The sequence below is a fragment of the Octopus bimaculoides genome, chromosome Z (genome assembly GCF_046866305.1).
Source record: "Octopus bimaculoides isolate indiv1 chromosome Z, ASM4686630v1, whole genome shotgun sequence".
In the NCBI taxonomy this organism is placed as follows: Eukaryota; Metazoa; Mollusca; class Cephalopoda; order Octopoda; family Octopodidae; genus Octopus; species Octopus bimaculoides.
Window position 1 is genome coordinate 17822672 of NC_142944.1, and position 25455 is coordinate 17848126.

The 25455-nt window shown below is 38.4% G+C and overlaps 1 protein-coding gene across 2 annotated transcripts in view; it reads right to left on the bottom strand.

Annotated features, from left to right (window-relative positions):
* The window catches only part of LOC106875567 (leucine--tRNA ligase, cytoplasmic), a 201144-nt gene that overhangs the window by 110818 nt on the left and 64871 nt on the right, over positions 1 to 25455 (bottom strand). For both annotated transcript variants that reach the window (XM_089365507.1, XM_089365508.1), the window contains exons 17-23: positions 24953 to 25101; positions 16617 to 16755; positions 14675 to 14887; positions 11212 to 11269; positions 7630 to 7693; positions 3560 to 3740; positions 2503 to 2593 (exon numbers count right to left, since the gene is read on the bottom strand). In XM_089365507.1, the coding sequence (XP_089221633.1) occupies positions 2503 to 2593; positions 3560 to 3740; positions 7630 to 7693; positions 11212 to 11269; positions 14675 to 14887; positions 16617 to 16755; positions 24953 to 25101 (895 nt within the window). The remainder of the gene's footprint in view (positions 1 to 2502; positions 2594 to 3559; positions 3741 to 7629; positions 7694 to 11211; positions 11270 to 14674; positions 14888 to 16616; positions 16756 to 24952; positions 25102 to 25455) is intronic.

The following is a 25455-nucleotide window of genomic DNA, read 5'->3' on the forward strand; positions in this document are numbered from 1 at the left end:
TCAAAGTTATCTGGCACTGTATGACCCCCAGTCATACAGTGTTATTATCCTCAAAAGCTTGGATTGTTATAACACCCACTCAGTATCACAGTAGAATTACTATATCAGCACAGACACGACTATCAACACAGTCTACACATACTCTTGACCTTCTCACCTTCTTCCTGTTGACTGGCTACTGGCCTATTTATAATGGCTGGCTACTACCACTTTTTACTGGGAGGAGTGTACAGTTTCACTATACAACACTCGAATAATAAGTTTAATCTATCACCCAGTTTAACACCTGCTGGTAGAGTCCACACTTCAGTGGAGTTTCACACTATTGCAAGCCTTGAACTCACATTGAAACAAGGAAAATATCAGGTTTCATCTCATTTAGGAGTCTTAATGATATTCTCTCAAATTGATTTCCCAAACCTCTCAAACCAAATGTCCTAAGCATCTCTTTTAGTCTATCTTACAACTCATGTAACTTCCACCTGTGAGAAACAAAATATTTTTATGCCATGAACATCAACTGGAGACGATGACAAGTGGCCAAGGCCTTTGCCAATAAACAGTGCTTGAGAAGCCTTGTCAAGCCAAGTGAAATAATAGTTATGGCTGATGCCAGTGACACGTAACTGACACACAAAAGCACCCATGCCGGTGGCACATAAAATGCAAGCCTTACATTCTTGGAGTGGTTGGCATTAGGAAGGACATCCAGTGATAGAAACCAACCGAAAACAGACTGGAACTTAGTACAGCTCTCCAGCTTACTAGTCCCAGTCTAACTGTCTAACCCATGGAAAGCAGATGTTAAATGATGATGAGGATTATTGTCAATCCATTTTAATTGAATTGTTGCTCTTACTAGTCTTTGTCAGAGCTAATGAGAGGATACAATCATTTCACGCAGTAGTGATCGATTAAGATTGTACCATACAATATAATACACATTAACAGTTTAAGGCGGCAGGCTGACAAAATCATTAGCACTCCTGGTAAAATGCTTTGCAACACTTCATCTATCTTTATGTTCAGAGTTCAAATACTGCCAAGGTCACCTTTGTCTTTCATCCTTTCAGAGTTGATAAAATAAATAACAGTTGAGTTCTGGGGTTGATGTAATTGATTTTCACTTTTTCCCCCCACAACTGTTGACCTTGTGCCAAAATTTGAAACCAATATGTATATTAACAAGGCATTTCCCAGATGGCTCTAGGATTTCAAAGCCTTACTGATAGTTCAGTATGTGACATGTCAACGTTCTATGTCTTTGGACAAGTTTCTGGGTTAGGAATGTCGAAGGTTTACTCCACATCAACAAATAGGCGCAGGAGTGGCTGTGTGGTAAGTAGCTTGCTTACCAACCACATGGTCCTGGGTTCAGTCCCACTGCGTGGCACCTTGAGTAAGTGTCTTCTACTATAGCCTCGGGCCGACCAAAGCCTTATGAGTGAATTTGGAAGACAGAAATTGGAAGAAGCCATATATATATATGTATGTATGTGTGGGTGTCTGTTTGTCCCCCCAGCATCGCTTGAAAATCGATGCTGGTGTGTTTGCGTCCCCGTAACTTGGTGGTTCGGCAAAAGAGACCGATAGAATAAGTACTAGGCTTACAAAGAATAAGCCCTGGGGTTGATTTGCTCGACTATAAAAGGCGGTGCTCCAGTAAATGTAAAGTAGAACGATTTGTTATTAAATCAAAAAAATGTTTGAATTTGCCTCATTAGAAATATGATGTCTGTGATTCCATGATCTGACACTAAACCAAGATGCTTCTTATTCAAGTTCTCTCTAATCCAGAACTAACTTTGCTAAAAAATCTCTGAAATACTATCAAGGTCCATTAGTTTGGCACTTTCAAATCTGCTCCTTTCCATGATATCTCTACAGCTCTTGTAATAGTTTATGATATTACTACTACACTAAGGCAGTGGACCGTCATTTCCATTTTTTTTTTTTTTTGGTTTAGTTTTTATAAACAACATCCGAGAAATTAAATTGCTTGACTATGGAATCTAAGAAGCCATTGTAGTGGTTCAAGAGACAGAAGAGATAGCATAATAATGGCTGGGTCAGTCAGTCTGGATGAGAATAGAGTTAAATTCTATTTCATACTCAAGTTGTTAATTGCAATAAGCATCTCCAGCTGTACAGTATCGATGGTGGCGTCATCGTTAAACGTCTGCTTTTCAAGCAGGCATGGGTTGGACGATTTGACTGAGGACTGGTGAAACCAAATGGCTACACCAGGCTCCAATCTGATTTGGCAGAGTTTCTACAGCTGGATGCCCTTCCTAACTCAGAGAGTGTAGTGGGTGCTTTTACGTGCCACCAGCACGAAGGCCAATCAGGAGGTACTGGCAACAGCCACATATGTACTAAAAGATACACAAATGTTTTAATTTACAGAAGAAAAAAAAACAACCTACATATTCTAGTTTGGAATAATGGATTTCAAAACAATACATAGAGTATTAAAATTAAAACTGAAACTTTTAATTAAACCTGATATTCATAAAATCCTGTTTTCAATGCTTCTTTATATAACATCTTTTCAAAGCTGCTCTCTGTTTCTTGGAGTTTCTTATTCATTTCACTAAAGAAAAGAAAAACAAAAATTCATTTTTTTATAATTTAAAAGAATAAAAGGTTCTTCATTGTCAAACTTTTGAAAATTTACTGTATTTGATGACTTATAAAGGCACACAAATTTACAAGACACACCACATGTTAGACAGGCCTCTTTCTTGAACCAGTGCTTGTGAGTAACCCAAATTTGGAACTTATCTTTATAAGACTCACTTATATAGGTTTGCTTATAAAGGTGCACAGGCATATAAAACACACCCCAATTAAGACAGGCCCTTTCCTGAATTAGCATTTACCTCACAATGGAAACAGGTGAGGATTGGCATCAGGAAGAGCATCTGGCTTCAAAAAAACAGCTGGATGCCCTTCATAACACTAACCACATTACAGGGTGTACTGTGTGCTTTTACGCAGCACTTGAATGGATGTTTTATTGGCACTGGCACACATTCTTTTTGCATTGCACCAGCACCCATGGGCCCACAAGATTAGGATCGCTCAGCTGAAAAGTGATGTAGGGTATATATTTGTTTGCAAGGACAACCACGTTTTTACTTAGCTTGACATGTCATCTCAAGCACTGCAAACTACCAGAAGTCATCCTCTCTATGTGGCCCAAAGTCTGGAGATCTTTTTCTCACCACTTCACCCCATGATGATGAGGAGGAGGAGGGTGGTGGGGAAGGGAGAGGAGTGGTGGAGGAGATGGAGAGTGGTGGAGATGGAGAGGGGTGGGGTGGAGATGGAGAGGGGTGATGGAGGTGAGGGGTTGAGATGGGGGATAGGTGGACAAGGAGTGGGAGAAGGAGGAGGAGGGTGGTGGAGGAGGAGGAGGTGGAGGAGGAGGAGGAGGAGGAGGCGGCGGCGGCGGCGGCGGCGGCGGCAGCATTATGGCTACACCACCAGAAATAAAATAAACAAGAACTTAAATGCCTAAACTAATAATGAGTGGTAAGAATAAATTAAATCTTACTTTATGAAAACTTTATCATTAAAATTATAAGGACCATTTCTCATGCTGTTTAGGAGAGGAACCATTTCTTTGACCCATTCTAAGTAGGAATGGAGCCTCAACAAACCACTATCGGCAATTTTCTCAACAAAATTGGCGTCTTCAATGAAATCACCAGAATCAGCCAAAGCCATTCTCATACCTAAAAATAAATGAGAAGAAATAAAATCAAATGGTATTAATATCTGTAAACACACACACATACATACATACATACACATATATCAAATGTCCTGAAGAAGAGGTCATAACCCCAAAATACAGAAATACAAGGTAAAATTGAAACAGTTTTTTTTCTTTTTGTAGTTTACTTTGTACTTTTTTTGCATTGTTCTGGCCTTACACAACAAAACTTGTTTAAAATATACATGTATAGGTGGCTGTGTGGTAAGAAACTTGCTTCCCAACCACATGGTTCAATTCTAGGTTCAGTACTACTGTATGGCATCTTGGGCAAGTGTCTTCTATGGATTTGGTAGAAGGAAACTGAAAGAAGCCCATCATACATATATCTGTGCATGTATGTGTATGTCTGTTTGTGCCCTCATCACCATTTGACAACAGGTATTGATGTATTTACGTCACCCATAATTTAGCGGTTTGGCAAAAGAGAGCGACAGAATAAGAACTAGATTCAAGAAATAAGTTCTGGGGTCAATTTGTTCGACTAAAACCCTTGAAGGCGGTGCTCCAGCATGGTTGCAGCCAGATGATTGAAACAAGTAAAAGAATAAAAGAATATTTATATATATATATATATATGTATAGTAAATCCAAAAAAAATGAAGAACAAACACAAGAAAAAAACGTGAGGACGTGGTACATGCAAAGTATTAGCAGACGCTCAGGGAAAGAAAGAAAGGTAGTTTTTATGTTTCAAGCAAAGCTCTTTGTCAGAAACAGGAGACGGAGGAAGGTCCAAAAGAAAAGGAAGATGGAGGGAAAAAATCGAATGTAATTTATTACCCTCATATTTACGATATATATATATATCATCATCATCATTTAACGTCCGCTTTCCATGCTTGCATGGGTTGGACGAACCAGATAACTACACCAGACTCCAATCTGATTTCTACAGCTGGATGCCCTTCCTAATGCCAACCACTCCAAGAGTGTAGTGGGTGCTTTTTATGTGCCACCAGCACGAGGGTCAGTCTAGCGGTACTGGCAATGGGCAAGCTCAAATGGTATTTTTTATGTGCCACCTGCACAGAAGTCAGTCCAATGTTTTGTTCACATGCCACCGGTACAAGTGCCAGTTAGGCTATATATATATACACACACACACACATACATACACACATGTAATTTTACAGTTAGCATGGGTCGGATGATTCGGTAAACACGGTTATTTTTTTTTTGCCTCTTACTCTTTTACTGCAGCCATGCTGGGGTGCTTCCATGGTCTGCTTTAGTCAAACAAATCAACTCAAATAGTTATTTTTTTAATGTTTGGTTCTTATTCTATCAGTCCGTTTTGCCAAACCACCAAGTTATGGGGATGTAGACAAACAAACACTGGATGTCATGTGGTGATAGGGAACAAACACACCCACGCACACACACACACATACATGTGTGTATGTATATGTGTGCTAAACCTCTTAAACGCATCAATGTAACTATTTCCACTTTTCTTCAAATAATCCCACTGAACCCATTTTTTTTTTTACTGCTTTGCCAAAAAGAAAATACATGATATTTGTTGGCTTTATTTTTTTCTTTACGGTGTGCCTCCAAAATGGGTTGGAGGAATGGAGAAAGTTATCTTCAAAATGGAGATCTAACCTGAATACTTGTAACAGAACTATGGAAGACTTAGATTGGTATTCAAAGAATCAGCAAAAAGGTATGTGAAGCAGAAAGGAATTGATTATAATAAATGGCAAACTCAAGTGAAAAACTGACCAGTATGGTGAAAGCTTAATCAAGCCATCAACGGTCAAAGTCACGATGTCTGACTGCAGATATTAATATATGTGTATATGTTTAAATGTGTATATATACGTGTATAAATTTACATTGGTTGGGCCACGTACACAGGATGGACAAAAACAGACTCCCCAGACAAGTCCTTTACTGTCAACTATGAAAGGGGGAAAAGAAGCCAAGGAAGACCTAGACTGAGATTCGAAGATACTACAAAAAGGAACGTGAAATGGAAAGGAATTTATCATAATAAATAGCAAACTCAAGCGAAAAACTGACCAGTATGGAGAAAGCTGATCAAGTCATACCAAAGCCATGAACACCCATAGTTGCAACGACTGATGACAGATAACATAGGAGACACCAGTGATAGCCATCCTTTAAATCAATGCGATAGTATAGTCCAGTTCAAGTAGTGTCCTCATGAAGAATATCTGAACATTTCAGTAATCAAACTAGTTCAGGGGTTCTCAACCATTTTTAATCTATAGGCCCCTTGATGTTTAAAAACTTGTTTTAGAAAAACTCCTTTCAAAATTCCTATTTTGTTTTTCACGCATTCCCTTGTGTAGGCTGAACTAAGTAAAATGTTAGAGAAAGAATCCAAGCTGTTTCTTGTAATACATGCATCTAAAGCAGGGATTCATTGTTTTTTTTTTTTTATCTGTGGACCCCTTTGATTACCATTTTATTCTGGAGGACCCCGAAAGCTACTCACTGTTTAAAAACTGACTTTACAAGAAACTCTTTTCAAAATTCCTATAAGAAAGAAACCTATCCGTTTCTTGCAATACATACATCTAAAATCAAAAAATTTTCAGGGCCCCTTAAAATATTATTGTAGATCCCCAATTTACTATTTTGTTGTGTGGATCCCACCAAAATCTTATATGGACCCTCAGGGACCATATGGACTCAGGTTGAGAACCATTGTACTAGTCAAAAGTCCTGGTGGATCATGATGTTTGCAGAATGGTAATATACATAGTGAACTAGAAAGATATGTAAGGTTAGATAATCTTTAAATATAAAAAAATAATAAAATGAAAAAAAAAAACGCACAAAAGAAAATATGGTGCAAAACGGGGTCAGTAAGGTAAAGCGTTAATGTAGTAAAGCAAAAAGTGTTCTGTCAGTCAAGAAACCCGCTAGAGTGAGAGAGAGAGAGAGTAGAACCTTAATGCAAGGATAAAGGAGGGGAGACAACTCGGAAATCTCAAAATTAGAATTACTCGTGATCGCTTGTTCATTTGCTTGTTTTTACGTCCGTTCCTCCATGAAAATGTGGATTAGATAGTTAGGTATGTTATTGACATGTTGTTTTATAGCCAGAAGCCTTTCCTGACACTAACCGTTGCCTGTTTTCAAATCTTCTGTTTCATATAGCTTTAACAGTACAATGTGAGTAGATGATTTATTGACAGAAGTGCAACGTCAACACTACTTCAACATCATGATTTTTGTTTAAGCCAGTGCAGATAGAAACAAACACACATTATTTACATACATACATACATTTATTTATATATATATATCGGCCCATATCACACTGAAAGCACTAGTTCTCGTCTCATCACTGAAGTTAAGCAACATTGAACCTAGTTAGTACTAAGAAGGCTGACCACTTGAGAAAACTTGGTCTTGTAAGCATCTCTATTTTAGGTGCAGGTGTGGCTGTGTGGTAAGAAGCTTTCTTCCCAACCACATGGCTCTAGATTCAGTCCCACTCCGTGGCACCTTGGGCAAGTGTCTTCTACTATAGCCTTGGGCCAACCAAAGCCTTGTGAGTGGATTTGATAGACAGAAACTGAAAGAATATATATCATCATCATCATTGTTTAACGTCCACCTTCCATGTGTGCGTGTGTGTATCTATGTGTGTTAAACTTTGTGTCTGTGTTTGTCCCCCCACTGGGGGTCGATGTAACCAATTTAACCCCTTTGTCTGTCCTTGTTTGTCCCTTCTATGTTTAGTCCCTTGTGGGCAATAAAGAAATAAGGGGAAGAAAATATTAACACAAGGGTTTTACACAAATTTGATCTGATTTCTCTTGCTGGTCTCCTTGACTGAGATAGATAAGAAAATGAAATAAACATACCATCAGCAGAATACTTTTCAAGAGCTTCAGAAAGAGTAAGGAAATTTCCTGACGACTTGGACATCTAAAGGAGAAAGAAAAAAAAATTGCTATTAAAGTTCTTTTCTCAAAGATCTCAGAAAATGTGTGCAAACATGCACTTGCACGTTTGTTTGTTTGTCTGTGGACAAGATGTCTCAAGAACTGCTGGATGGATACAGATGAAACTTTCAGGGATGTTTGGCCTCGTGACTGGCACGAAATGATTAGATTTTGGGATCGATCTGGTACCGGACAAGGATTCTGGATTATTTTTCCTGTTTTTTTAATTAATTTTTGAGAGCGGTCTGGTTCATTTTTAGTATTCTCGTTTGTGAGAGCAGTCGAGTGTATTTCAGATATTCAAATTTTAAAAATCATCTCTGGCTAATCTTTGAGAGGGTGTTGGTGTTGCTTGGTGGAGGTTTGCGTTATTTGAGTGCGCGTTGTCATTGTTGTCGCCATAATCATCATCATTTAATGTCCCTTTTTCCATGCTGGCATGGGTTGAATGACACCTATTTCTGTTATACTCTAACCTCTCATCATTTGATACTGGATCACCTCCTTTAACACCCCATCTCTAGTGGCATGATACCTGCTTCTGTCTCTCTCTGTCTTTGTATCACTGACTTTAAGTTCCTCTGACACAAATGTCCTGCCCCTCTCATAATTCCTTGTCTTGTGAGATACTTGGTGACCCTGCCAATGCTGGTACCACGTTAAAAGCATCCAGCTCACACTGCAACATGGTTGGCATCAGGAAAGGCATCCACCTGTAAAATTCTTACCAAAACTAACTTCACCTGTGCTAGTGCCACGTAAAAAGCACTAAGTCCATTCTGCCGAGTGGTTGGTGTTAGGAAGGGCATCCAGCCATAAAATTCCTGCCAAAGCAGACACAGTAGCCTTGGATAGATTTTCTACCTGGCCGGCTCCTGTCAACCATCCTACCCATGCATGCATGCATGGAAGACAGATGTCAAACGATGATGATGACATATATATTTAATATATAACACACAAATAATCACACATACATATGAAGTAAACATCTTCATGCTTGGTGCCTCAGAATAGTCACAGCCTTAGGGTTGAAACATATAACAGAAGAATACACAAATCTCAATATCAATGCTAAACATGCTATCACCATGATAGCATGTTTATGCTAGTATATTTAATTATTTTTTAATATCCTAATGACAGAAGCTGGTAGAATCATTAGAACGTTGGACAAAATGCTTAGCTGTGTTTCTTCAAGTCCCAATGAGGTCGAATTTGCCTTTCATTCATATTGTGACTTGATAGATATATGGCCAGCATAAGAAACATTAAAGGCCTTGCACAGAAGTTGGAAACAGAAAGAGCTCCATCAAACTGTTGAAGTTAACTTGTATTTGAGTAGTAGCTCTTTAGCCATTGATTGATCCTCTTCATCTTAATGGGTGCAAAGGGTGCTGGTACCTGAGGTAGCTGTTCAGGCCCAAGGGGGTACAGACGAGCTGGGGTCATTTGAATAATTCCCCTCTGGAAACATGGGTGTTTTGTTCAACATCCTTAAACAACCCTTATCCAGGGACCTTTTGAGCAGAATAGGCTACTTGACCTAAAAAAAATTCTAACTGGGGCCCTACCTGCAAGAGTTGGTGGTGGACAAGGTAGGGCAAGTCGATCTCTGCATCTTTGATGCAAAAGGACTCAAGAGAATAAAATACCAGTCAAGTACACACAGCCAAACCAGTGCTTCGTATAACTATATCCAAACTCACATAACAAATTACCAATGTTGATTATTTCCAACACGGGGGTTATTGCCACAAATGCTGAAGAAAAGGGACAGTTGTTTAAATCAACTTTGTATTAGGCTGGTTCTATTTTTTTATCAACCTTAATAAGATGAAGGCCAATGAGCACACTGGCAGGAATTGGATTCAGAATGTTAAGAGATCTAACAAAATACTGCTAAGCATTTTCCGATGATGTCAACCACCAAATTCTACCACGAACTTCCCTTTGTAAAAATGGTTGTTGTTGTTGTTGTTGTTGCTATTAAGGTGGCAAGCTAGCAGAATTGTTAGCATGCTTGGCAGCATTTCATCCAAATTTAGGGTCTGAGTTGAAATGCTGCAGAGGTCACTTTTGCCCCTCCTCCTTTTGGGGTCAATGAAATAAGTACCAGTGAAACACTGGGGTCAATGTAATCAATTAGTCCAGTCGCCTCCACTAAAATTTCAGGTTTTGTGCCTTTAGTAGAAAGAATTATTATTATCATTATTATTATCATCATCATCATCATCAAGGTTGTGAACTGGCAGAATTGTTAGCACGCTGGAAGAAATGCTTAGCAGTATTTTGCCCGATGCTATGCTCTTAGTTCAAATTCCGACTTTGCTTTTCATCCTTTCGGGGTTGATAAATTAAGTATTAGTGAAACACTGGGGTCAATGTAATCGATTAGTCCACTCCCACCAAACTTCAGGCCCTGTGCCTTTAGTAGAAAGGATTATTATTATTATTATTATTATTATTATTATTTACTAGTGAATGAGAGAGCAGTGCATGCCATCAAAGTGACACTGGGGTATAAATATATGAAGCCCTGTATACCCATCATGACTACCCGCCTGATAAGGGTACACCAGGCACATGCATCACAACCATATGTGTGCGACATGGTGGTTTCATATCAAGATAAACAGCACATGACCTTGCAGATGGAGTCCAGTTAAAATTTTCTTCAGGTTGAGTAGCTCATTCTACTCAAAAGGTCCCTGAATAAGGGTTGTTTAAGGATGTTGAATGAAACACCCATGTTTCCTAAGATGAATTATTCAAACCCCAAAGAATTCCTCTCAACATCATTATTATTATTATTATAACAACCTTAACAATGCGAACTTAGAAAAATGGAATATTGGTTTCAAATTTTGGCACAAGGCCTGCAATTTTGGAAAGGGGATAAGTCAATTACATCGACCCCAGTGTTACTTATTTTATCAACCCCAACTGTTACTTATTTTATTAACCCCAAAAGGGCGAAAGGTAAAGTTGACCTCAGCAAAATTTGAACTTGGAATGTAGACGAACAAAACGCCACTGAGCATCTTGTCTGGTGCACTAACGATAATGTCAACTGGCTGTCTTAAATGGATAGGAAATATTAAAAAGAGACAATATGACACTGTTACTGATGTACTCCTACTGATGTACTCAAGACCAATTATGTTTATAAGAAAAACTAGTTTTCAATGGTTATTATACTTATTTATAAGTTAACATCTATGAATAATTAGGTTTTCACCAATCTGAGACTTATGCATAGTTATATGTAGACCGTTCCATCCTTTCTACCTGAATTAGTCAGTTCTAAAGTGTAATCCAGTAAAAATGGTAATAAAGTGCACAGAGAGAAGCAAAAATGCAAAAGGATAATAGAAGACTGTAAGAAAAATAAACAAATTTTTTTTACCCAAAACGAAAGTTGAGCAATAACAAATTTTAATTTGCCAATACATAAAAAGAAAAGAAGAACCAAAAAATAAAAAAATAAACCCTACTTACTTTCTCTGAATTCAAAAGCAAATGTCCATTTGCTCGAATACTTTGGGGCCATTTTGAACTGAAAATACAATTTGACAATAAAGTTATCTCTGGTTGCAGAAAAATTATCCTTTTAATACTGCAGTGAAAACATCAACATTGGCTAAAAAATTATTTTATGAACATCCACTCACCCAGTCCAGATCTATAGCATCACCCCACTTATTCTCACCACTCAAAATGTCCCTTGAGGTCATGACCTGATACATCTTCACCATCATCTCTCTCTCTCTCTCTCTCTCTCTCTCTCATTCACTCTCCATTCTTGTCCAACTGAAGTATACATGTATCTACTTTACAAGACACCTCTCTGTACCTTAGCACAAAGCCACCCCACCTCAATACTACACCCACTGCCCAACTGAGAGGTTTTGCCTTTTGTTTTTTATCTTTCAAGGTACTTGGTGACCCTTCAGTGATGGTAACACATTAAAAGCACTGGTTATAGAGCCATGTAAAAAGTACTGGTGATACTGTCACATAAAAAGCACTCGTTATGGTGCCAGTGCCACCTAAAAAGCAGTTATAGTGCCATGTAAAAAGCACTGGTTATGGTGCCACATAAATAGCACTGGTTATAGTGCCATGTAAAAAGCACCCAACACACTCTATAAAGTAGTTGGCATTAGGAAGGGCATCCAGTTGTAGAAACCAAGCCGGAACAGACAAAGGAGCCTTATTATAGCTCCCAGCCTTACCAGCTCCTACCAAATTACCCAAACCACGCTAATAGGGAAAACAGATGTTAAACAATGACGATGATGATGATGATGATGATGATAATGGTGAACTGAATATGTCAGTTTCACCCCCAAACACACACACACAGACATGTAACTGAATCTCTCTAATCTACTCTAAATATTCTTCACTGTGCTTTCCTTTTTCTCTCCCCTTACTAGCTCTATCTCTTATCATCAACTTAAATGCAGTGTTCTAATCAGCGTCACCCAATCCCAATCACTTGCCTGTACCAGTATAATTATTTCTCTTCATGTACAACATCAGTCATTGGGCTTCATTGATCCTACCCTTTCCCAATTTATTCCAGTCTGTGAGAAGAGGATCTGTTGGATGTAAGAAATGAAACTGGATACTTTTTATGTGGCACCAGCAGTATTAGATCAAAATAACCATCTATATACCATACTTAAAGTATAGACACCATTGACAGGCAAGATGCGCTTTCTGTCCAAGATAAAAACCTTGTACAGACATGCAATGTTAAAAACACCAATATATATATTGTGCTTTTTAACATGGCATCTTTTATCTTTTACTTGTTTCAGTCATTAGACAGCGACCATGCTGGGGCAATGCTTTGAAAGGTTTTTAATCAAATGAACTGACCCAAGTGCTTTATTTTTTTAGGTTTGTTACTTATTCTATCAATCTCTTTTGCCAAATGGCTAAGTTATGGGAACATATCCACACTAACACTGGTTGTCAAGCAGTTGTGGGGGGACAAACAAACGCAAAGACACACGCACACACACATACACGCACGCACACACCCACACACACACATACATACACGTTCTTCTTTCACTTTCTGTCTACCAAATCTACTCAGAAGGCTTTGGTCAGCCCAAAGACACTTGTCCAAGGTGCCACAGAATGGGACTGAACCTAGACCATGTGGTTGGGAAGCAAGCTTCTTATAACACAGCCACACTTGTGCTATGCATGCATATGACAGGCTTCATTCAGTTTCTGCCCATCAAATCCATTCACAAAGCTTTGGTCAGCCTGAGGCTACAGTAGAAGACACTTGCCCAAGGGGCCACACAGTGAGACTGAACCCAAAACCATGTAATTGGGAAGCAAGCTTCTTTCTACACAGCTATGCCTACACCTGTCTATAAGAGATTTTTTTTTTCAGACAAACACTGCAACATCTTGCCTGTCAATAATGTATATACATTAACTCCTTTGATACCGCCCTGCCTGAGACAGCTCCTAACTTTATCAGACAAACCTCTTGTTTTAAAGTAATCTAAGCAAAAACTTTCCATCAAAATATGTTAGTTCATGATCCAACCAAAGATATTTTACTAAATTCTTCATTATTTTCACATTTAATTGCGACAAAGAAAGTATATGTTTCAACTGAAATATGGTAACGAAGAGATTAAGCAATTATTATGACAATGTCGAATAGCTGCGGTAATAAACAATGGAGGAAAAAAACCAATAAGCCAAAATATGCTAAATTTTTATACATTCACAAATTGCAGAGGTTTTTGACAGGGTCATATTTAATCCCTTTCAATTTTCAAATGAAGCATATGAATGTTAGCACATTAGGCTTTCATAACAATTCTGGAATTCTAATTTGTTGCCTGTAATGAATTATATTAATTGATATGTAGTAAAGATTTGTTTACCAACATAACATGGCACTCCTGGTTTAGGAGGAATGTTGCTGTAATTTAGCCCCAGGAGACATCGTCTCCATCTGGCTATACGACACGATCAGTGTCCTTATATTTTCAAACAAGGGAATCTGGCACCCCCACTCAGCTCAAAACAATATCTGTGTAGACAGATATGTAAAAACAGCACGGTCTACACAGATATTGTTTTCAGCTGAGTGGGGGTGCCAGATTCCCTTGTTCGAAAATATAAGGACACATCGTGTTGTGTAGCCAACTGGAGATAGTGTCTCCTGGGGCTAAATTATAGTAACATTCATCCTAAACCAGGACTGCCATGTTATGTTGGCAAACAATCTTTACTACAAAGTACTGTTTAAATAGTAATTTTATTAATTGATATTCTATACAGTTTATCCTCAAATCTGCAAATCTACCAAAAAAGACGGCACACATAAAAAGCACCAGTGTTGATGCCACATAAAAGACACCCAGTACATTCTGTTTAAGTGGTTGGCATGTTAGGAAGGGCATCCAGCCATAGAAATCATGCCAAAGCAGACAGGGGAGCATGGTGAGACTCTCCAGCTTGCCAACTACTATCAAACTATCCAACGCACACCAACTTGAAAGATGGACATTAAATGACTATAACGATGATGATGATGGTGATGATAAATGTTAAGAAGACAAGAAGCAATTCATGCCAGAGATCAAATCCTAATCTTTTGCAAATAACTTTCCCAAAATTTTCTGGTTGTCCTTCTTGACAGCCAGGTGAACTGAGGTACACATTATGGACCGTCCTGCCAAGATGCCAAGACATAAAATACCTACAATACTTATATTTATTCAGCTTATTAACTGTGAGCTAGTAAACCAATATCTTATACAGGATGCTTTTTCCACCTCAGGAAAGAAATAAGTCATCAAAATGTATCATAGATAACGATTAAACTTTAATTACACATAAAATAAAACAAAGAAAAAAAAGATAAAAAGATAGTATCTAAAAACACAAGAAAAAAACAAACATAACTTTAACCTACCTATCATCTTTCCAGATAGCACAATGATTGTATAAATAATAGGTAAGGTGGTTGGGCACCAGATCTTTTCCAGAGACACGCAAATCTACAGGATACCAATATTCAAATTCATTTTTCAGTTTATCAAGAGTAGCTTTAGGAATATCTGTCTTGGGAAATGGACTATTTTTGAAGAAAATATAATCCCAAACTTCAGGAGTCAGCTGTTCTGGCCTAGAAAATGAGTTCATAAGGTTTTTAAGAAATACATGTGTATTATTTGATGCAAAAAAAAATTTTAAATCTCATGTATAATGTCATGATAATTTTGTTATGTAAATGAACTTAAACATCTCAATTAAGGAGATAAAATATCATATGGATAATTTCATATGGTATTTTCTCATTAACAGATTATAATTAACTAACAACTCTTTACTCTTTACTCTTTTACTTGTTTCAGTCATTTGACTGCGGCCATGCTGGAGCACCACCTTTAGTCGAGCAAATCGACCCCAGGACTTATTCATTGTAAGCCTAGTACTTATTCTATCGGTCTCTTTGCCGAATCGCTAAGTTACGGGGACGTAAACACACCAGCATCGGTTGTCAAGCGATGTTGGGGGGACAAACACAGACACACAAACATATACACACACACACATACATATATATATGCATATATACGACGGGCTTCTTTCAGTTTCTGTCTACCAAATCCACTCACAAGGCTTTGGTCGGACTGAGGCTATAGTAGAAGACACTTGCCCAAGATACCACACAATGGGACTGAACCCAGAACCATGTGTTTGGTAAGCAAGCTACTTACCACACAGCCACACCTGTGCCTAAATATATTCTATGCAAAAGATCCATATAACAAATATAAATCAGAAAAAGTGATCCTTTAATGTTTTGTAGCAGACTTAATTCATAACTCACTTTAACACAATCAGTGGGCATTTGTAGGCGTTGCTTTTATTGGAATTCACATTGTTTGCAAACATTTCGACCAGGTTTCCAGTATGAGAACAACTTCCTCTTTTTCTTTAACATGTCTTACAAAAGGTCATAGGCACCGCCCTACTGCCCTACTGTGTGAATAATCCTTTTTGCTATAGGCACAAGGTCTGAAATTTTGAGGGAGGGGACTAGTTGATTACATCAATCCCAGTGCTAAACTGGTACTTATTTTTGTGTCTTTGACTCTCTGCTAAGAGTATATAAACACACACACACACACACACACACACACACACATTTGCTTTCTTTCTCTTTCTCTCTCACAAACACAGGAAAAGATGAAATGCAAAATTGACATCGGCAGAATTTGAACTCACAACAGGAAGAAATGCCATTAAGCATTTTATCTGATGTGCTAACAATTCTGCCAGCTCATCACTCTCAAAAAAAAGAATAACAATTCTTTCTACTAAAGACACAAGGCCTGAAATTTTGGGAGCGGAGGCTAGTCGATTACATCAGCTCCAGTACTCAACTAGTACTTATTTTATCAAAACCCCCACAAAAAGATGACATGCAAAATCCACCTCGATGACATTAGAACAAAGATTTTAGCACGTTTCTCAGATAGCTTGATCAACTTAACAAAAGGCTGGAAGTTGGTAATCAATATATTATTTAGCTACATCTTGATGTGTGTAGGTTCATTCTTAATAACATGCTCATGTATTGTTTATAACAAAAAAAAAAAGAAGGGCAAAAAAGAAAAAAAAAGAGAAGCTGCACGTATAACACATAACTTAGAAGCAGTGCCACAGATGTACCAACACAAAAAGTTGATCGAGATTAGAACAAAGAATGCAAAACTAGAAGAAATGCTGCTAAGCAATTTTGTTTGGCTTGCTAATGATTCCACCAGCTTACCGTATTCCTCTGAGTAAATAATACAAAATAAAAGATACACACAAATAAAATGTAAATAATTACAGAAATTGCTTACTTGATATTGGCCGGGCCTGCAGCTGTTCCATCCCATGTTCCTCCTTGCAGGAAATAAGCTACTGTGTAATAAGCCATGTAGATTGTTGAATCAGATAAGGATTCAATTAAGTACTTCTGATCCCATGGTAGTTTTGTTCCTGAAACAAAAACAAATAAATAAAAGTCGATTCAACCCTTTAGAATTTAAACCAGCCGTTCCTGGCCCAAGTATTCTACCTGTTTCTTTTTTATGTTGAAACTGGTCAGACCTGACCTCTCACACCTATCCTACAATATCATTATAAAAAAATAAAGGTGCAGGCATAGCTGTGTGGTAAGAAGCTTGCTTCCCAACCACATGGTTTCAGGTTCAGTCCCACTGCATGACACTTTGGCCAAGTGTCTTCTACTATAGCCTCGTCAACCAAAGCAATGTGAGTGGATTTGGTAGACGGAAAGTGAAAGATGCCCATTGTATATGTATATTTATATTTATATATATATATATATATATATATATATATATATATACCCTCTTTTTAGCATTTAAATTTGCTATACCCGGCCCAAATATTCTATCCATTTTTATGTACAAACTGACAGGATCCAGCTTATCACACCTACCCAACAATGTCATTCTAAAAATAAACAATCACAATATTGAAATCTCAAAGCTATGAGATGAGCCGTGATTAATTAAAAACAATGGGAATAAATAAGCTTTTCATTTGACAGATAATCTGAATGCTAAAGGGTTAAAACCAGCCATATCCAGTACAAATTATTCGACCCATTCATGTTCAAATCAACCAGATCCAACCTCTCACACCTACCCTACAATGTTATTCTAGAAATAAATAATCACAACATTGAAATCTCAAAGCTATGAGATAATGCAGGATTAATTCAAAACAATGTTAATAAATAAACTGAATGCTAAAGGGTTAATAGACATCTAAATAACTCTGGTTTTAGATCTTCATCACTAACACTGGAAGAAGGTATTGCTGGTTTTCAGGACAAGACACTGACCAAGCTTCTGAATGATTGTTCAGACAGAAGTAACAGTAAAATCTCCCTGAGATTACACTCTACTATTTTAAATAAAGAAGGACACATCTGATCTATTATCATACCTTTTATCATTTAAACACGTTCAAGTCCTAAATATATACTGATCGAGTCTAGGACATTTCCCCACCATGGACAATAACCCCACACACAAGGACAATTACCACTAAAGACAACAGATGATGATTTAAAACTTAATATATTGGAGAGGGGGTAATTAACCAAGGGGGTAATTGTCCTAGGTGGGTAAGTCCTGATATGATATTGATCATCATCATCATTTAACGTCAGTTTTTGATGCTGGCATGGGTTGGATGGTTTGAATGAAAACTGGTAAGCTGGGGGAGCTGCACCAGGTTCCAATCTGATTCGGGAAGGTTTCTAAGGCTGGATGCCCTTCCTAACACCAACCACTCCAAGAGTGTAGTAGGTGTTTTTACATGCCACTAGCATGGGTGCTTTTATGTGCCATTGGCACAGCTCTCACTTATGTGACACTGGCACAGGTGCCAGTCACGTAATACCAGTTACGACTACGATCTCATTTGGTTTGACCGGTCTTCTCAAGCACAGTATATCGCCAAAGGTCTCGGTCACTTGTCACTGACTCCACAAGACCCAAAATTTGAAGGGTGCTTTTTTTTATATGCCACTGGTATGAGTTATGTATACCAAGAACAAAAAAAGGCAAAAAAAAAACTAGAATGGTATGGGCCATGGTTGGATTGCCTTTTAATCATAGGTTTGCTCAATCAGGACTGATTTGGAGCTAAACAAGAACTATTCCAGCTGTGCTCTTAATATGCTTTCACTTCATTTCTTATTTCTTTATTGCCCACAAGGGGCTAAACAAGGACAGACAAAGGGATTAAGTCGATTACATCGACTCCAGTGCATAACTGGTACTTATTTAATCGACTCCGAAAGGATGAAAGGCAAAGTCGACCTCGGCAGAATTTGAACTCAGAATGTAAAGACGAAATACCACTAAGCATTTTCCCCGGCGTGCTAACGTTTCTGCCAGCTCGCTGCCTTTCACTTCATTTCTACTTATTTCATATTGCTTCAATCATAATACAGTTATATAGTCTTTAATCTTTTGTCTTTTGCTCGTTTCAATCATCAGACTACGGCCATGCTGGGGGCACTGCCTTCACGAATTTTAATCAAACAAATTGACGCCAGTACTTATTTTTTTAAAGCCTGCGGTCTCTTTTTGTCAATCTGCTAAGTTACATGGACGTAAACACACCTACAGCAGTTATCAAGCAGTGGTGGGACACTCACACACACATACATGTATATATATATATATATATATATATATATATATATATATACTAGCGGAGCCACCCAGCATTGCCCGGGAATGAAATTGTTGCTTATTGGTACTTACTCTTTTACTTGTTTCAGTCATTTGACTGCGGCCATGCTGGAGCACCACCTTTAGTCGAGCAAATCAACCCCAGGACAAATTCTTTGGAAGCCTAGTACTTATTCTATCGGTCTCTTTTGCCGAACCGCTAAGTTACGGGGACGTAAACACACCAGCATCGGTTGTCAAGCGATGTTGGGGGGACAAACACAGACACACAAACACACACATACACATATATATACATATATACGACGGGCTTCTTTCAGTTTCCGTCTACCAAATCCACTCACAAGGCTTTGGTCAGCCTGAGGCTATAGTAGAAGACATTTGTCCAAGGTGTCACGCAGTCGGACTGAACCCGGAACCATGTGGTTGGTAAACAAGCTACTTTCCACACAGCCACTCCTGCGCCTATACTTGGAAACTTTTACGATAATTAAAATGGGGCTTAAATGAAAAAAATTCACACAGCGAATATACCACGTTATTGTTTCACTGTTTTATACACAGATATACATTGACGCATGTCAGTCAAAAAGTGAAGGTGTAATAGTAATACTTACTTTAACATTCAATGGTTTTACACTTTTGTTTATGACATGTACATACTATTCATGTAAGTGCTTCTTCATATACTATGTTTTCTGTCTTGCCATGCTTATCACTGAGAATGTAGAGGTTATTTTCATCTCCAACTCTAGAACATCCAACATACAGCTGACCATGTGAGAAGCAAGGTTGAAGGAGGTTAAGTCCCACCACTTTAGAGATTGACCTTGTGCTTTGTTGATAGACATTGCAAAGGTAAGTTTGACCGGAAACTGCAGTCTCTTGAACTGAAAGGGGAGATCATTTGAAATGAGAGGTATTCTTGGAATGAAGACATTCTCACCCATCATGCTGCCTGTAATTATTGTTGCTTCCAACACATGGGGCATGGCTGTTTTAACAACCAACCTTGTTCTATTGCAGAGTTTGGGTGCATCAAGGTTTCTTAATAGCATTATGGGAGCACCTATTTTCACGATCAGAATGTGTGGTGGAAATCCTGGTGGCTGAAGTGAATTGAGGAACTCCACTGGGTAATGCGTTGCCTGTTCTTGATCATGGACAGAGTTAATTGATCTGTATGAACATTCAGGTCCTGGAGGCTGAGTTAACAAATTTAAATTCAGCTTGTCTACAGAATCATTCCTTGGTGCCAGAATTGTTCTTTCACATAGCCACTTGTGACTAACCCTAACCCTAACCCTGGTTAGTAAATTATGAAATTACTTACATCAGTAAATGTGAAGTTGTTAGTGATTGAAAACGTAAACTGTTAGTGAGAACAGTAACGATTGAAGTTAAAGTGAGGTTGAAGTGAAGTTTGTCACTCAGTGAACCAAACAGCCAGTATCGAAGGTACCAGAAAAAAAGAAAACCTCAGCAACAGGAAAACACAAAAGCGTACTTCTGTTAGTAAATGATGAAGTTACTGACATCAGTAAATGTGAACTTGTTAGCGATTGAAAATGTAAACTTTTATTGAGAACAGTAACGATTGAAGTGAAAGTGATGTTGAATCGAAATTTGTCACTCAGTGAACCAAACAGCCAGTATCGAAGGTACCAGAAAAAAAGAAAACCTCAGCAACAGGAAAACACAAAAGCGTACTTCTGTTAGTAAATGATGAAGTTACTGACATCAGTAAATGTGAACTTGTTAGCGATTGAAAATGTAAACTTTTATTGAGAACAGTAACGATTGAAGTGAAAGTGATGTTGAATCGAAATTTGTCACTCAGTGAACCAAACAGCCTGTATCGAAGGAACCAGAAAAAAAAAAAAAAACCTCAGCAACAGGGAAACACGAAACCGTACTTCTGTTAATAAATGATGAAATTACTTACATCAGTAAATGTGAACTTGTTAGTGATTGAAAACGTAAACTTTTATTGAGAACAGTAACAATTGAAGTTAAAGTGATGTTGAATCGAAATTTGTCACTCAGTGAACGAAACAGCAACACAAAACCGTACTTCTGTTAGTAAATGATGAAATTACTTACATCAGTAAATGTGAGTAAACTTTTAGTGCGAACAGTAACGATTGAAATTAAAGTGAAGAAAAAATTATGGCTACCGGAAGTTGACATTGAGGAACATTTTTAAAGAAGTGAATCTTAAATATAAAGCAATATTATTTATCTTAATAAAAAAAATCAAATGAAGAGCCTAAGATTTATCCGAGGTCAAATTATTCCTGCATCACAAGTATGGAAGTAAATAGTGAAGCCGTTTTCACGTGATAAGCGATTACACACACATCTCTATTTTATATATAGTATAGATATAGATATAGATATATATCATCATCATCATCATTTAACGCCCGCTTTCCATGCTAGCATGGGTTGGACGATTTCACTGAGGACTGGCAAACCGGATGGCTGCACCAGGCTCCAATCTGATCTGGCAGAGTTTCTACAGCTGGATGCCCTTCCTAACGCCAACCACTCCGAGAGTGTAGTGGGTGCTTTTATGTGCCACTGGCATGAGGGCCAGTCAGGCGGTACTGGCAATGGCCACGCTCAAAATGGTGTTTTTTACGTGCCACCTGCACAGGAGCCAGTCCAGCAGCACTGGCAAGGACCTTGCTTGAATGATTTTCTAATGTGCCACAAGTGCCAGTAAGGCAACGCTGGTAACAATCACACACAAATGGTGCTATTTATGTACCAATAGCACGGAAGCCAGACAGCTGCTATAGCAATGATCACATTTGGACGGTGCTGTTAGTGCTCCACTGGCACAGGTGCCAGTCATTGAATATGGTTCAATTACGATTTCGATTTCACTTGCCCCAAATAATGGAGAGGAGGGGGATTAGGTTTATGCCCATGAACGAGGGGACTGAACTACAAGAAGCAGGCAGAAAGGCAGATTCTTGTGGAGGATCTGCATAGATACTCACAGCTAGTAGTAGGGGAAAGGGGGCCAAAAAAAGAAAATGAACGGTAAGAGACTGTGAGATAGATAATGGGGATGAGGTGCCTAGGGTAACCCCCCTCCACTACAAGGCACAAGGGGAATTGATGAAACAGTTTCCAAGTCTGTATGGGGAGGAAAAAGAGGAGATGGGGAAGCAGACTAACAGGATGGGTAGGGTTGGAAGGAGGGATGAGCAAGGAGCCATGAATTGAGGGAGATAGAGGAATGCAGAAGTAAGGGGACATGGGGTGCAAGCAGAGGGGGTAGTAAGGATGATACAGTTGTCAGTGATGGAGAAAGAGAGAAAGAAAGAGACTGAAACCAAAGGTGGGGGTTGAGTAGAAACCAAAGATGGGGTGGGGGTGAGTCACTGTAATGTGAGTTACAATACATAGCACTTCCAAGAATCAGTCTTCACAGTCAAGAGCAGATGTTTCCAAGAACCACATTTTGCAAAAGGGCCTTTGTGTCTATATATATATATATATATATATATATATATATATATATATATATATATAGACACAAAGGCTATACTCTCTCTTTTACTCTTTTACCTGTTTCAGTCATTTGACTGTGGCCATGTTGGAGCACCGCCTTTAGTCGAGCAAATCGACCCCAGGACTTATTCTTTGTAAGCCTAGTACTTATTCTATTGGTCTCTTTTGCAGAACAGCGAAGTTACAGGGACGTAAACACACCAGCATCAGTTGTCAAGCGATGTTGACGTGACAAACAGACACACAAACATACACACACACACACACACACATACATACACACACACACACACATATATATATATATATATATACACACACACACACACACACATATATATATATATATATATATATATATACGACGGGCTTCTTTCAGTTTCAGTCTGCCAAATCCATTCACAAGGCTTTGGTCGTCCCAAGGCTATAGTAGAAGACACTTGCTTAAGGTGCCACGCAGTGGGACTGAACCCGGAACCATGTGGTTCGTAAGCAAGCTACTTACAACACAACCGCTCTTAAGCCTATGTTCAAAATTGGAATTTTTTAGTTGTAGATCTGCCTGATAAAAGGCTGATTTGGGGCTAAGAAATCATGATTTCTTTATTAACCACAAGGGTTAACATGAAGAAAAACATTATGGACAGCACAGGACAAAACAAAAAAATGTGTGTGTGGATGTGTGTAGTTGTGAAGGTTTTGCATGTAAACAAGACTAACAGAATTTTTAAAAAAAAGGATCATCAACATCGTTTAACGTCTGCTTTCCATGCTAGCATGGGTTGGACGATTTGACTGGGGACTGGTGAACCTGATGGCTGCACCAGGCTCCAATCTGATCTGGCAGAGTTTCTACAGCTAGATGCCCTTCCTAAGGCCAACCACTCTGAGAGTGTAGTAGGTGCTTTTTACATGCCACCAGCATGAGGGCCAGTCACACAGTACTTGCAACGGCCACGCTCAAATGGTGTTTTTTTACATGCCTTGAAGGCTGCTCATGGAAAAACCCCATAAAAACCCTGGGTACCCTGACTTTTGGGGCAGGTGCCTTTTTTTTTCTTTCCTTTTCTCTTTCCAACTACAGGTGTATGCTTAGGGCATCCACTCATACCATTCTCACCACTTCCATCCACCTTTCAGCAAACTGTTTAAAAGACAACACTTCCCTATCTGCCCTTATTTTCCTTTTTGAAGTGAAACTCGAAGAAGTTCATCAGGGATTGGTCAAAGAGAAAAGTGTCAATAATAATAATAATAATAATAAAGATGGACTCTCCCGCCAAAGACGACGTATGAGCATTCAGCTTGCCAAATGACCTGTACAAATTGTTTGTTTATAGTGATCAAATGTTCATGCTACACATTAGCTCGCTCTCTCCATCAAATTGACCTTGACTGAACAGGGGCACTGTGTGCCATGCATCAGATGTCAAAGTGACCGCAGAGCAACATGAAGTGAAGGGTTTCACTCAAGAACACAATGCACCACCTAATCTAGGAATTGAAATCACAATCTCATGACCATGAGGTACAACACCCTAACCACTAGGTCATCCCTCCTAATAATAATAATGGTTAAAAAGCATACAGAGAAATACATAACCAAAATACCAGGACTTAAGAATATATATTAAAGTAAATAGCACTGCTAGGCACCGCACACATCTTAAGTAAAACACTTTGAATACAGTGAAAATAATAACAAAACAAATCACAGCACATATTCCAAGATACACAGAGCTGTGGTTGGTAGGGCAAGGAAAGTATGTAATAAATAAAATCAAAACTCCTGAACAACAACAGTGTTAGTGGCGGTAACGACAACAATAACAATAAATAAATAAATAAATAAATAGTAATAATATTATCTTAACTGATTGGAAGTGTTATCATGTACATTGTTTTGTCTTGGTATAAAAGATGGGCTACAACAAATATTCTGCTTAATACCACAGATTTGCTTGTCAGTTGTTTGACCTTAACCAGTTGAGAATGTCCCTTGGTGGCTGACTATATGTGCATCGCTGATCACAAGCAGAAGAAGTGGGGGAGCATCATAGCCATGTGTTGAGAAGAATTTATTGGGGCTTGGATAATTCATCCCTGGAAACATGGGTGTTTCGCTCAACATCCTTAAACAACCCTTATTTAGGGACCTTTTGAGCGGGATGGGCTACACAACCTGAAGAAAATTCTAACTGGACCCCATCTGCAAGGTCATGCGCTGTTTATCTTGATATGAGATCACCATGTTGCACACATATGGTTGTGAAGCATGTGCCTGGTGTACCTTTATCAGACGGGTAGTCCTGATGGGTATAATGGGCTTCGTATATTTGTATCCCAGTGTCACTTTGATGGCATGCACTTCTTTTTCACTCAATAATAATAATAAATATAATAAAAGGAATGAATTTTAAAATTTAAGATTCTACCTAATCCATAGGATCTGGAACATGCATGTTCCCGCAGCCAATCAAGTGTTGCAAGAAAATTTTGGCGTACTTCAGGATGATAAGTTTCAACATTATCTAAAGACTTTTTGACTTGTTCCTTCCAAGTAGATTCTCCATAGTCCAAATACCTGACAATTCAGAAAAATATTTTCAATTAATCATTAAATCAAGAGAAGCAACAAAAGCTAAGTTTACCACTTAAAATGGCCATACCTCAACCCAAATGTTGTACAGGTCGTTGTCCACTTATAACCTATCTGACTTATGATTGATTGACTTTATAACGATTGGCACGCTAGCTTCCAGCAGCAATAATAAATAGTCCAGTTGAAATCTAATGGGTTTAATTTCTTAGAAATTAACTCGTCTATGGATGATGTCAACTAACAAACTTCCCCTAGATTTGGTTATCAATCACCATTGTGTTGGATAATTATCCTGTAGTGGAGACATCGAGGCAACCTCATATCTGTTTCTAAGAC